Consider the following 12030-nt stretch of genomic DNA (forward strand, 5'->3'; position numbering starts at 1 on the left):
ATGCTCTAATTCCTGGCATAGTATTTCGGATTGTACCATACTTTGCTGTAAATGCAAACTGTGGCTAGCTGATTACCATGCAGATACTGACTCACTTTGGATAAAGGTAGTTCACTCCTCAGCACACAGGTAGTAGGAATACCAACAATTAATACTAATTTCTTCCCTTCCATAAAAAATGAAAATAATGTTCACAAGTGGTAGCCAAAGTAGCCTGTGTCTTTACCAAAAGCCCACCTAAAGCAGGGTGTGCTGCTCTGGAAAAAGTATTCACAAACAGCTCTGGGTAGTGTCTTTCCTCTCTTTTGAATGTTAATTTGGCATCTTTACAATCATCAAAAGTGTTTAAAATTCTGCTTAAATCTATTTCATATCCTTTTTTTTCCTTCCCATTTCCAGCCATCCATTTCCAGTGAAGCTATTTAACCTTTGTAAAGAAGAGATCAAAAGATCCAAAGACATCCGGAAACTTCGCTCCAGCATAGGAGTGTGAGTTGATGAAATAAACAAAGAAAGTAATCTTTTGTCTGTATGTAAGGAGTGAAGAAAATTTAACTACAGAACATACTAAGTCTATTTGATGTGAAACATAAATGAAAAATGTACGCAGATACATGTAACATAAGGTTGTGTGAGTTTTATGTGTATCTTTTGGGTGGTTGAGGTGAAAACGTGAAAGATCTGAAAAAAAAATTAATTTTGAACTGTTGTTGACAATTAACTAATTTTGAACTGTTATTGACATTCTTAAAGATGCATTCAGTCATTTACTTTTTGCTTGCAGAGCTTGACTCACACATGCTGACAGTACAAAATATATGTAATTGAGTAAACCTTAACAGTTACACTAGAAATAGTTTAAAACACCAGCAAAATTATTATCTATTTTAGGAAAGAAAAGAAAAAAAAAAAAAAACTAACGCATTTTGGATAGCAGAGAGATCAAACCAGAAATGTTTCAGTCAGGAAAAAAAGTACTGGGTGAGGAGGAAAAAAAAAAGTCAAAGTATCGCAAAGCTGAATGAAATGTTCATTGGCAGAAAGTTGGCAGAATTATTGAGGTATAACTGTTTCAAGTAATGACTTTATTGATTTAATTATTTTTTTTTGGCACTATTTTAAGAGTGCAGGAAAGCCTAAAATGAAAAGTAACCCATGCCTTCTATTTTTATTTCACTCTTACCTGCATCATACAAGATCCTACCTTCAGCTTTTGTTTTCTATGGGAGAGCTTGATCCAAGATGTGTTTTTTTTTAGTGCACAGACTTTGGTGCTGTTGTCAATAGCTTTAAAACCATATTTGTATTTGGCGTAAGTGTGTGGCATCTCGGTAACCCTTAAGAATTTCAGTACACTTACCCTTAGTGTTTGCTTTCCCACAACACAGAATATCAGCTGAGATTTCTCAGGAGCAGCAAAGCTTCCTCCTCTCTCCCCATCATTTTTTCTAATACACATCTTCACTCTGATCCACAAAATGTACTTCTGCAGTGATAATATCAAGAGATATCACTCAAGATTTTTTTTGTCTATATTTTTGTATGTTTTCTAGGTTTTGTGGCCTGATTCAATTTGAAGGAGACATGAGAGAGAAAGTTCTGTTTCAATTGTTTCTCCTCCTTTGCCATCCGTTTCCTGTAGTAAGTATTGAAGATATTGTATATTATCAACTATCCTATTTGAAATAATTAGAAGTTAAACAACAACAACAAAAACTTAGCAATGCTGCTTTAATGCACCTGAAAGAGATATTAATGTATATAATAGGTTTTATTTCTCAAGGGTTTGCTCTCTGCAATGCTGCCACCTTAAACAGGCTACTGGATGCTGGCAGAATGCCTGGCTGGCATTCTGCATAGTGTTTTTTCACCTTCCATCCCTACTTTTATATTAGAAGCAATTTAGATACCTACCTTGTTTATTTCTTTTATGCAAAGCCCAGCACTGTGAAGTTGTGCTCACCATTAGGTCCTGAGGGCTCTGATCAGATAAATTACTGTTGGTTTTGCAACATTTCCGACAGTAGCAACACAGTTGTGGTTCTGGTTCAAGAACTAGTTTTGCCCTTTTTGTCAGGAAAATTTATCAGAAATTTACCTTTTTCATGTGAGTAATTGAAATGGCATAAAAATGAGTTACTACTTCTGAGTATGTGTAAGAAAAGATCTTATGTGGGATAGCAATCTTAGGCCTTGGAAATATTTTATTTTTGACTTGATGAAGTTTTTGAGAGGGGGTCTGTGTTCACTGCAGAAGACCTGGTAGCCCAGATTGACGGCTGCTATGGCAGCCAACTACGTTAAGCAGCTTTCTGTGGCTTTGGTGTTCAGGAGTTTTATCTGGGAATGTTGGCAGACCTTCCCATGAGGAAAGCGTTAAGGACTCTTGCACACTTGCATTTATTCCTTCTGAGGGACAAATCTGAAAAGGAAATATTTTTCAAAAGGTTCTTCTCTGACCCTCATTCCTTCTCCATCAGCCAGCACAAATATGAATGGAAATGCCCACTGGGCTCTTCTGTACAGGACTCTAGACACTTACTAAAGCTTTTCCCCTGCCTCTTCCACGTAGATACGGAAAACAACAGCCAGTCAGGTTTATGAAATGTTGATAACCTACAGCGATGTAGTGGATCCTGCCATTATGGACGAGGTTATGACCATACTCAGCGATACCAACTGGTAAGTGAATTTGTTCTTAGATAATAGTAAGAGCTGAAATAATTTTTGTCCCACTGAAGTTGAAACAAGACATCCATGTCTTTGAAGGCTGGTGGCAAGGAAGCTGCAATGGAGCAATACCTTCATTTTAGCTAGTTATAGCTTTTAGGCCATTGGTGAAAAGAGACCTCTAAAGGTCTATTATATTGTCCCACTAGAAGTGCTATGTATAATACCAACACTAAAGTAAAATATCTGTATTTTTCTACCAACATAGAAAGGGAGGAGATCTTGGACATTCTCCATGGAACACAGAAACTGAGCTGTGTAAACAGGCAGACTTCAATCGCACAGTTTCTTGGCATTTATGAGCACAGGCAGGATTTTGGGAAGGATCTGTGCAAGCCGGAGAAAAACAGATCAAATCTCCCATGAAATGTTAATTGCTCAAAATACTACTATCGTTGTAGTCCTGCAAATTATAATTGGAAGCAGTTTAGACATTTACTTTTTTATATAATGTTATTTATTTATTTATTTACCTGCTGTTACCATTAATATTAGCTTCTTACAAGGGCAAGGAAAAAGAGTCCCATTCTTCCTGAGCAGAATTCAACAAAGCAGCAAGGTTATCTTTTACTGTCAGGAGGAGCTCATTCTGCCAGCACCTTTGGAGTGCTGACACTGAGTTTTGTTTTGTTTTTAGCAGACTTCTTACTTCAAAGAAGCTAAATGAATAAATCCATAAGGTGACAGGAGGAGGCCTACTTTGGGCTTTTTTGTTTGCTTGTTTTCTGCAGTCACTGGAAGTGTTTATGTAAGACTGCATGCCCTGGACATTTGAGGAAATACAGAGCTTTAAGATAATTAGTTTAGCTTCCCTTTTAAATATTTTTAAAACGTTTTTCCTTATTACAGATGACTGGGTCATGGGTCCATTTCCCAACACCCAGTCTCAAACAGTAGTCAAAGTTAATACATGAGAAAGTGTTTTTAAGAACAGCCAGATATCAAAAATATATATCCTACTAATTGTTGCATTAAGTGGCTTTTTCCTTCATTGACATTTCATGGAAATTAACTGAGATGTCTTCAAAGAATAAGTCTACTGTAATGTTGTGGTTTACATATTTTCAGACTGCATGTTTACATCATTTAACTAGTATTTAATTTCCAGTTTATTTCAGTGCTTGAGCTTTAATAACTTTATACTTGAGAAACAAAATTAAGGTTTGTCATTGTAAGGGGTGGCTACTTCACATTTTTCTGAATTTTTCAGGACAAAATTAGAAAAACAGTCTGATTTGAAAGAACTGGTTATCCACTACTCTGCTTACTTCAGTGTGTATTGATGGTTAGTGTTCTGTCCAGTGTGATTCAGTGCTTGCTTGTGGAATCTGAACTAAGAGCAGGCTTGCTCAGAAGTTAAAAGTTTCTTTGCTACAGAAAAAAAAAATAACAGAAATAATTGAGAAGGATTAGGTTGCTCCTGTCACAAAGGGATGTTTACAATACCAAAATTAGAAGTGGAACAGACAAAATTGCTACAGAGTAGGAGGGTTCTACTCGTATATGAGTTACTCATGAAAACAAGGAAATTTACTTCCTATAAGCCATTTCAGAGAAAAATAAATATTTTTCACCTTGTAATTTTTAAGGTGTGACTGGCTGCCTGTTTTATTCCCTTGCTTGTTTTGTTCCCTTTTAGCTCAGGGCTTGCTCTAATTTCCCAGTTGCAACATATCTGTTGCACTGAGAGTAAAGGTGAAGAGCCAGTTTACTTAAATCTTGTTTTGTCATACTAGATTTGAACTGTTTACAAAATAAGGTATTTGAAGTCATTCCTGAGTGTCATAGAGAGCTGCTTATTATTTTCAAGTGCTCTCAGTGCTAAAGCAATCAGGGTAATTTCAGAATTAAAATAAGCATTAACATCAGGAAGCCTAATGAGCATTAGATATTTGAGGAAGGCGGTCATTTCTGGAATACACATATTTGAAACATTCTTTTTGTTGGAACTACGAAGAGTTTTTCATAGGATTCTGTAATTCAAAGTTGAAAGAAATTAAATAATAATTTTTGTTTAGCTATAGGAAGGTTTCCAAAATTAAATGTGACAAATGACATGATTTAGTGATGGGACGTGGTAGGTCAGATTGATGGTTGGACTTGACAATCTTGAAGATCTTTTCCAACCTAGATGATTCTAAGACTAAATTGTCCCAGGTGTCCAAACGGAAATACATGTATATTCAAGGTTATTTTTAATTTATTTGTACTTTGTGCTTTTTTTCCATAGTTTTGGAATCAGTTTCTGTGCTAAGAGTTAATTTTTAATAGCTCACGTACACTCACTACTTAAGAAAAACATATCTACTGAATTAGTGAGCAATATTAGCAGGATCACAGCATTTCAGTTAGTGCTTGCAACATGGAAGAGACGTGTGTTTGGATTTTCATCATTTTGGAGCTTTTTGTAACTGGCTGTTTAGGAAAAACAACAGTTGTTTAAGAAAAACAACAGTTGTCTTGTAAGCACCACGTTATTTCAGTAACTTTTTAAAATACTCACTAGCATTTGGTCTGATTCTTTCTACTTCAAGAGAAAGCTTTCCTAGATAGCAGAATGTTTTCCAAATCTAGTGACATTTAGTTAAATTCTTGATGTGATATTTTCTAAATCAAAAAAGAAGCTATAAATTTAGAGAACAAATTTGTGAACTTCTAATCAAGAAGTTTCTATGAAATTTTTTTAATTTTTTTTTTTTTAAATATAATAGTCTTACTCATTTTACTAGTAACTGTCAGTTCGTGAAGACTTGTTGTGTATTTATGGTATATCAGGCTTCAAATGCCATGAAAAGGCTACATTATTCTTAAAATAAGAACACAACATGAACTTCTAGTTTGAAATGTACTTGAAAGAATAGACACCTGCGTAGTGATATAATAGTGAACAGGTAGCTTAAGCAGTTGTATGTATGCAGCCAACTTCATGCTTTTGTTTTTGAATTAACTGGAAGGTATTTCCTCATGCAGGGAAGCTGAACTAACAGTAGTAAGAGAGAAACGCAACCTCCTCTGTGATCTCATGAAAGTGCCCAAACCACAGCTAGTATCCAAGGTAAAGTATGGAAATGTGCTCCTGAGCTTTTTTCTTTATAATGATCAGTTGTTCTGCTAATACAGTGTGTATCTTCCGTGCAACAGATGTAGTTCTTCAGAGGTTCATGAATGTATAAAATGCACACCTAGCAATGTCCTCACAGGTAACTACAGAATATATGGAATTGGTGAAGACTGTTCTCTTAAGCCACTCCAGTTCCATTTCTTGAAAGCATTCCAGACTTGTAGTGTGACATCTTACTCAGACAAAATTGAAGAATGAAATAATACAGCACAGATGTTTCAAAAACTGTTTGTCCGCCCTTTCTGGAGAAAGAAAAAAGGATAAAAGCTTCCCAGTCAATTTAAACAGCAGAATTATAACATGAAATGTGCAAGTCTCACAATTCTAACACTGCATAAGAGGGAGAATATGTTCTGGAGTTAACACGTTCATAGCAAGAAAGATGATAGGTCTGTGTAGATCCTTTTTCATTTCCATGCAGATGGTTTGGAAGTGCCCATCTGCTCAGTACTTCAAGAAGTACAGAATGTTCTGCTTTGATAGGAGTCTGGGAGATGTTCCATTCTGGGAGAAGTTCAAAGATGTGGAGGCTCAGTTAGCAAGATAACACTGAAGGAAAGTAGTTAGGTCTTGCCATGTTCCTCTCTTAAACACTTAATTATGGATAACAGCAGGAAATATTTCAGTTGTAGGTAATGAAATTCAACAGGGCAAACTACTTTCTCCTTTATGAAATTACTCCAGCAATAGAGAGAAGGAATTTCCTTATAAGAAGAACTGCAGGCAGAATATAAATAGCATTCTTAGAGCAGATTTCAGAGTTCCTTTAGCAGCACATATTCAATCTAGCAAGCAAATGCTCATTTACCTGCAACAAAGCCTCAGTCCTTGAAGAATATGTACAGTCTCACAGTATTGCACATAACCTGTCCTGTGAACTGTTGGAGTTCACTCAGAGCGATATTTGCTGAACTTGAAGGACTTCTCATAGCTCTCCAATGCCCCTGCTAGCAGCCAGTTGGTGCCCAACCAAGTGTACATAACACTGCTCTTCTTTAAGAGCTCACGTATCCTGAGAACAGAGAAACAGCAATAAAGAAACCCAAGCACAACATTAAGAAAAGGTGAATTAATTTAATTTCAGCTGAAATCAACAGTTACTCCTTTAAAAAAATGTACAAATAATACTTACTGATGGATGATTAAAAACGTAAGGTGATAAAAAAGGATTGTAAAAAATTTAACTTTACATTTCTACATTTTCTTCTCCATTTAATTTACTTAATTACATATTGTGCTGGTAAAATACATGCTACTCCAAATGACCTCTTTTTTCTTTCTCTTGTAGAGTTCAGCACAATAAAGTTGCAGGCACTGACTGTTGCTTTGCAAACTGAAGCTCTTGGTTCAGGTGCCCTTAGGACTGAAAGAGTTTGTGCTGCGGCATCTTGACAAACTGGATTCTTAGCATGAGCTGCGAAGTACACTGTTTAACAAAAATAAGAGGCAGAGATTATGTCTTACAGCATTGTGCAGATATGCCATAGGAAGGCAACAAAGATTCATTATTATGTTCTCCGTTTTTAAATTCATTATCTGTAGCCACAAGATGGCAGTTTGTCTTCATACTTCTGTCGCAATTGACCTGTTGGGTTTTAGTGTTGGTTTGTTTTTTGTTGTTTTGTTGTTTGTTTTTTTTTGCTGTCAATGATTTACACTCCTACAGTTCTGAATGGAGCCATTCAACCTGTGCTTGCTGTACACACATCAAGTATTAAACCTGACTTGGCTGCACTCCTCTCTTAATATTTTTTTCTCAAGATAAGAATGGCCATGCTTATTGATATTTTACTTTCAGGAAATTTTCATTATAGCTGTAGATAAATATGGCATTTTTACACCAAAGTCAAACAAAAAATCCAGGTTTTGCTTCAGCTAATGTCAAAGCATCGTCTAATAGCTCTTCCTATAACTAAATAAAGCAAATGTAGTAAAGTAGCTCTAGGGACTGAAACTTGATTTTTTTCCTTGAAGAATACAGAGGTGAATCAGTACTTCAGGGAACTGCTAGGAATTCAGAATATTCCTTATTGACTACAAAATGAAATGGCTGTAACATTTATCTTTAAGACTACTGTGATTGTAGGGCAAATGCACAGGTAACATGATATTGTAATTATATCTTGGTTTTTGTGGTTTTAGTTAATCCTGCTATCTCAGCCCTTTAAGTAGAATAGAAATTTATACATATACACATCTACGAACATTTGTAAGTTAAAATTCAAGAGGAAGAGCTAAAACCAAACCACTTTCTCTGTGAAGTACCTGCTACAAACAGCAGCAATAGTCTATGTAAGTGTATCACTGTGTCGCTAAGATTTTTTATCTTTGAAGAAGATAATTATACATGAAAAATTACATTATTCAACACTTTTTGAGTATACATGCAACCTGCACTGGCAGATGAAATTCAGGGCAGATGGGTGTTGTTCTCTGATGAACTATTAAACAAACACATACTCGGTGGCTGTATGCACTGAAGGGGCCACTTGCAGGCAGTACTGCCGAAGTACTCTCGATCCCTTAGCCTATGGTGTTAGGCAGGGTCATTAATTTCCTTACAGAAAGTACTAGAAATTTTCATTTTGCTCTTGCAAAGTTATGCTTTTAGCTCCCTGTTGCAAGGAAAACATGTTACATTGGCAAAGCCAGCTTATTCAAAACAAAAACAGAAAAACTAAGATGGTCCAGTGAAAATTTTGAGCATCTCCACATATAATCATCTGGCTACCAAATGATGATACATGTGCTACTTTTCACAGTCCCGAACCAGAGGCTTTAATATCAGTACCAGCAGTAGGCAGAGCTTTACTTTGCCATGCACCAGCTGTTGCTTTCTGTAGCAGGGAATAAGCCAATAGCAGGGAACAGTTGAGGGCCCCAAACAGTGTTTGACAGAAACCTCTCTTTACATGGCCGTTCGTTATAGGCTTTGCTTGGTGCATTTTTAAGCCTTCCCTATGGTAACAGTCCTCTTGTAGGCTTATGGCCTGTATTTGATGATTACTTGAATTAGAAAAACAATTTAACAATCAAACTGAGTTTGGTAGACAATTGTGCAATAGTAAAATGAGTAAATACCATTATTAATGGCGTAACTAGGAGGGCCCTTAAAAGGAAGTTACTCAGAGCAAGGATTAAATTAATGAGGCACAAATTACCAAAAAGATCTAAACCTCTGAACACCTGGGGCTTCCTACACACACAGATACATACAGAATAACACACAGAGCTTCAATGTCACTGCCTTACCTTGGTTTTTAGTTAAAATGATAATAATCCACCCCTTCTTTCAAGTTCAGCATATTCAAGTTTGTTTCAAATGCTCCTCCTGTTAAATCCTACAGGGGGGAAAAAAATCAACCAGACAAATTTATTTCAGGTTGTAACAGCTTTGGGTAATTTGTTTTTTTGTTTTTGTTTTTTTTTTTTAGACCACAGACAGAAAGTCCAATTTGCAGAGCTAAACATAAATAAAACAAGGCTTAGAGATGTTTCCATTCAAAAATTAAGTTTACAGTGAGAAATTAGTCTTCACATTAGTATCTTTGGGTGTGTGTAGGGGGATGTTAAACAACTCATTCCAGTGCAGTCAAGAACACAGGAAACTACTACACTGAGGGAGCACTGGAGATAAACATCTGCAACTCTGGAGCATTTTGTTTTCCAATTTGCAGAGAATGGACCAAGGGAATGAGGTTGCCAAAACAGTGATTTTGTAGATTTTGAACAATGATTAGCCTGTCTGATGAAACGAACCTTTCATCAAGCTACTGAAATATTTTGTGTAGGTAAAGGTGTTTCCTTTTAAGCTGCTGTTGCACTAGCTGAGCAGGAGCCTGATAGGTTTGCTCCATGAGTCATTTTTGAAGTCAGTGAAACAGACCCTAACACAACTGTGATGTCATTACAAAAACGTGTCGATGTCAATGTTTCTGAGTATTTCTATACTGGCCGCCTCTACTGGCCTCCTCCTTAATTCTACTCCAGGAATGTCACAAAAAATGAATTAACTATTAGGTGTAGGTAAACAAGTTTACTTCAGTACTCTTTTGTTTGCTTCAGAGCTGCCATATTGAAGTTGTAACAAGGCACACCAGTACTGCGTGTGTTCAGGACAGGAAGTTATGAAAACAGAATCCAACCCAAACTGGAATTAAAGGAGCTGGAATGCTGGACTTTGGCATTCTGGAATAACTGGATTCAAAAGAAATTGCTCAGGGATCTTTTATAAACCTGAGATCAGAAACTAAGGGTTCTAATGTATATAGAGGACATCTTGCTTATCCAGCTTCCCAGCTTGGCCCCATCAGCTGAACTGCTTGTAAACATACTCACGTAGTAGCTGGGTGTTTGTTTCTTGGAAACCTTCCATTCAAGGAACAAGGCTATCTCAATCAACAGTCAGTCCAACTACAAAACACGCTGACCTGTCCCCTCCAAACTGCTTGTTTCTCCTGCTTGAATTTATACATGAAAGGAAACGCTGCATGAGTATATTTCAAATCTCTTGCTCAATCAGCATGCTATGCCTCAAGAGCAGAGATTACCTCCCCTCTCTGCTACACCATTCTCATCTACCTGCCACAATCTTCTTTTTGCACTGGTAAGGCAAAAATATACGAAGACAACATTATCTGATCCAGAACATCACCAAAAACCACTACAGTCATAAAATTACTTGAGCTCTGATGTTTAGCAACAATTAAAAGAACAACGGTAATAGCTAATGAATTGTCAAAGAGCAGCAAAGGGCCCATAGCAGTAGACTTTTTAAGCAAGGGCCTCACCTAGATAACATGTCTCTTAGCTGATTGATAAGGCCCTGAGTGGGAAAGCTGTTGAGTATTTTTTTACTTCTTGAAAATTAAGAATACTTGACAGTATTTAAGTTCTCTGAAGGACTGGGTCCTAGTTTTGCAATTAATTTCAAATCTCAAACTGCCATTGGTCCATGTGCAAAACTGACCACTCGTGTCAACAGGGAATTCTAGTTAGAAATGCAGGCATTGATCATGACCTTTAGTCTCCAGTAATGATTTCATAAACCCGAGATTACCCAAGTTAGGACACAGGGTATGGAACAGTTCTGATTGGCTTGCTGAACAATCAACCTGCTCTAAAGAAGGGTTAAAAAATAAAAATGAGCCCAGATGTGATAAAAACAAATCTTCCATTCCCAGAGCGCAAGACTGAGTTGACAGAACAAGGCAGCGTTTTACAATAACTGGTCTAACAGTGAATTTACTGAAAACTTTCCACAATCCAACTAGTTTAATTACTGAGACAGAATACTAGAAAATCCCTTTCATTTCAAGCACTTGGAATTCATGCCAAAACAGGGTACAATAAGTGATTTCTAAGCATTTTGCTTTTACCTCAAAGCAAGAGAAAATACACAGTGCAAACCCTTAGATGAAGTGGTACTGCAGGCTGCTACACAATTCTGACGAACCAAAGCCACAATTTTATGCTCCTGAGCAAAAACTTCAAAACACACACACAGAGAGCACAGACTTCCAGCTTACAGCCTTTGTGAAGCCATTTTAAAAGCTTTTTTTTTTTTTTTTTTTTTTTAAACTGAGCAAAAACAGAACGACTGCTTTTTCAAAAATGATTTCATGTGGCAACGAAATAATGCCAGGGCTAGCAAAGGACTGTCAGAAAAAATAAATAAGCAAACACTGCTTCAAGCACATGGCCAGAGTCATCTCTTGCAAACAACCCACTTAATTAATAAACATATCTAATCTTCAAAATTACCCTCTTAGCACTGCTTATAAACAGGCAGGTTTTGTCTGTACCAAAACTAAAAATGTGAATGGCAAAACAAAATACAATAAGGCCCGGGAACAATTTCTTCCTCAGAAGGATGTTGACAACTTTATAATGGTAAATAATAACTTCAGAAGTCTGCAATGTTTAGGAACTTGTTAATGACTTCTGTTTAAGAAATTGCCTAAGAGGCTGTGCAGCCAGTTCTGCATTACAGAAATGTCCAACCATTCCACGCAACATTGAACCAGTTCCAAGGGGAGCCTCCAGCTGTGTTGCATTGGCATCTGTCTGCACAAGAAATGTCATTTTCACTGTTTTTTTTTGTATGCTTGCTGCATGACCTGAAACAGAGCTGGGTAAACTTGCCCTAGATAGTTTGAAAATGTAGACAGAAAATGTAG

The 12030-nt window shown here is 36.7% G+C and overlaps 2 protein-coding genes across 5 annotated transcripts in view; one reads left to right on the forward strand and one right to left on the reverse strand.

Moving 5' to 3' along the window:
* The window catches only part of TBCD (tubulin folding cofactor D), a 125622-nt gene extending 117833 nt beyond the window's left edge, over nucleotides 1–7789 (forward strand). For both annotated transcript variants that reach the window (XM_032199678.1, XM_032199677.1), the window contains 5 exons: nucleotides 400–489; nucleotides 1554–1641; nucleotides 2573–2682; nucleotides 5701–5785; nucleotides 7140–7789. In XM_032199678.1, the coding sequence (XP_032055569.1) occupies nucleotides 400–489; nucleotides 1554–1641; nucleotides 2573–2682; nucleotides 5701–5785; nucleotides 7140–7154 (388 nt within the window). In that variant the 3' untranslated portion in view covers nucleotides 7155–7789. The remainder of the gene's footprint in view (nucleotides 1–399; nucleotides 490–1553; nucleotides 1642–2572; nucleotides 2683–5700; nucleotides 5786–7139) is intronic.
* The window catches only part of B3GNTL1 (UDP-GlcNAc:betaGal beta-1,3-N-acetylglucosaminyltransferase like 1), a 123807-nt gene continuing 118991 nt past the window's right edge, over nucleotides 7215–12030 (reverse strand). For 2 of the 3 annotated variants that reach the window (XM_032199680.1, XM_032199682.1), the window contains one exon: nucleotides 9001–9192. In XM_032199680.1, coding sequence (XP_032055571.1) covers nucleotides 9112–9192 — 81 coding nt within the window. In that variant the 3' untranslated portion in view covers nucleotides 9001–9111. Of the gene's footprint in view, nucleotides 7278–9000; nucleotides 9193–12030 lie in introns of those variants that run through there. The other variant, XM_032199681.1, reaches the window with a different exon arrangement.

The sequence above is a fragment of the Aythya fuligula genome, chromosome 18 (assembly GCF_009819795.1).
Source record: "Aythya fuligula isolate bAytFul2 chromosome 18, bAytFul2.pri, whole genome shotgun sequence".
NCBI classification, from domain to species: Eukaryota; Metazoa; Chordata; class Aves; order Anseriformes; family Anatidae; genus Aythya; species Aythya fuligula.